General features: G+C 36.0%; 1 protein-coding gene across 1 annotated transcript in view; it reads left to right on the top strand.

Moving 5' to 3' along the window:
• ino80 (INO80 complex ATPase subunit) overlaps positions 1-2,306 on the top strand; it is a gene marked incomplete in the record, with an annotated part of 42,191 nt that overhangs the window by 1,781 nt on the left and 38,104 nt on the right. The window contains 3 exon segments of the mRNA XM_014009947.1: positions 727-786; positions 871-1,013; positions 2,185-2,269. Coding sequence (XP_013865401.1) covers positions 727-786; positions 871-1,013; positions 2,185-2,269 — 288 coding nt within the window.

Here is a 2,306-nt window from a genome sequence, read left to right as displayed (position 1 = left end):
AAGTTGCAGACTGACTTCAGGTCTGGTTTAGATCATTGTTACTTTTAAATTATATATTTTTCTGGTATATATTTGCTGTTTTACATGATTGTTGAATGAAATTAACATAATTATTAATTTATTGTAAAAACATGACAGATAATCTGTGAAACAGATCCAGTTCAGCTGCTGTTTATCTATTAGTTTCTATGGAGGCTGTGAGCTGTTGCCCTGTTAGGTCTCTGTTTCTGCTCCTCCATGCTGTCACAGAGGCTACCAGAGTACGGTATGGGCGGGGCTTAGTCTAGTGATGTTTATATTTAAGTCTATGTTTTATCACATCAACTGTTTTGACTCTGGTTAAGTTCCTAAACATTGTTTTGRCATGCCTTAACTGACCTTTGGCTGGTTATGTCTAAACCATCAATATATCAGCTTTGTTTGTTGTGAGAGCGCTCACCCACACACTATAATATTCATAACTCTTTGTTGCGCTCARCATTCAGCGTTTCCTCCTGAAAAGGCTCTTAAAATCTGGAAATAAATCCGCGTTAGTTTGTTTTGCTGATGAGGTGCGAAAAGACCCAATTTCACAATTTGGAGATAAGCTTCCTGAGCTCTCAAAGCAAGACGGATTGAAAACAATGGGGCTCCAGCTCGCGCTGAGCGATGCAGCGGCGTGTAAATCTGTTCACATCGCRTGCAAAAGTGACTCAACTATGTTAACTATGTTACTATGTCTTTTAGGTGTTACCTTACTGGGGGAACCCTCATGATCGCAAAGTGATTCGCAAATTTTGGAGCCAGGTAAAAACAGTAAAATTACAAAATAAGAAAAAAAGGAAAATCATAATAATAATACATCCCTCTCCAACTTATCTCTTTATTTAGAAAACTCTATACACACAAAACGCACCTTTCCACGTGGTGATAACGAGCTACCAGCTGGTAGTCCAAGATGTCAAGTACTTCCAGAGGGTCAAGTGGCAGTACATGGTTCTGGATGAGGCCCAGGCGCTGAAAAGCAGCTCCAGGTAAAGTGGAAACAGGACTGTTAATGGACCGGGCTGATAATAACATCATTTTTGTGCAAGAAAACTTTAACATTTTTTGGTGCTTTTTTTATCATGTTTTTGTACGTTCATTGCAGTTTAGCTATTTCCGCAAACTCTGTGCTTTTTTAACTGCTGGTTTGTTAAAAATAAAACCATATCAACCGTTTATATATTCATCAGTGAGTTATGGGTTTTGGTTTGTGCCGCTTTTATATTTTTCGCAATATTAATTTTTATTTTGAATACAGTTTCCYACAGAAATCGATTGAGAACTCTTCAATTCTTTCAAAAGGATKGTTTTCTTTGAAATTCGAGTCAGCAATTCAGATTTGTTTGTCCCGTCATTCGATTTGATTTTAGCTGTTGTTCTGCCACTTGTAGCTTTTGGCTCCCGTTTTACAGTTTTTAGCTTCCACCTATAATTTAGTTAGAAGGGTTTTAGCTATGGTTTTGCTAACATTTGCTTTTAGCTGCATTTCCGCTAATTTTAGCTTTATTTATTGTTTTGCAGTGTTTAGCTTTTAGCTCCTGTTTTGCTAATTTCAGCTTAAATGGTACTTGCTTAACTTTAACAAATACTTTTCAGCTTTAGCTTSTTCTACAGTTAATTAATYAATGCTAATTTTTGCGTTTATCCAAACTTTTATTTGTGTTGTTTTGTTTTTTTCTAATCTTTGCTTTTAGCTGCAGTGTAGCTAATGTGAGGATTATCTTCTATTTTTGTTGTGTTTAGATTTTAGCTTCTTTTTTTGTTGTTAATTTTAGCTTATATTCTGTTTGCTTAATAATACGTTTCAGTTTCTACATCAAATCTCAGCATTCAAACACAATTATCAGTGAAATTGTAATTTTCTTTAGTTTTTCTCAACTTTTACTTCAGATAGTTTTGCATGTAGTTCAGCACGATTTAATTTCAGCCCAGAAGGAATAAAAATACAAAGTGAATCTGYTTTATTCTTAGCTGTTTCAAAGGACTGGTCAACATCTTTATGCTCACCCACTTTATAATTTTAGCAGCAGTGCTCACTGGTGATTTTTAGTTTCCTTTCCTCGTTAAGTAGTGGGTGTAATAATTAATTATTGACGGTAAATATTGCAACTGTTTCATTAGATCAAAATATGAAGTCTCTGGTTTTTTTTTTTCTCCTAGCGTTCGATGGAAGATCCTTCTGCAGTTTCAGTGTCGAAACAGACTCCTGCTGACTGGAACGCCCATCCAGAACACAATGGCTGAGGTGTGTGTGTGTGTGTGTGTGTGTGTGTGTGTGTGTG

Source organism: Austrofundulus limnaeus, unplaced genomic scaffold, assembly GCF_001266775.1.
Source record: "Austrofundulus limnaeus strain Quisiro unplaced genomic scaffold, Austrofundulus_limnaeus-1.0 Scaffold63, whole genome shotgun sequence".
NCBI lineage: Eukaryota > Metazoa > Chordata > Actinopteri > Cyprinodontiformes > Rivulidae > Austrofundulus > Austrofundulus limnaeus.
This window is presented reverse-complemented; position numbering and strand designations above follow the sequence as displayed.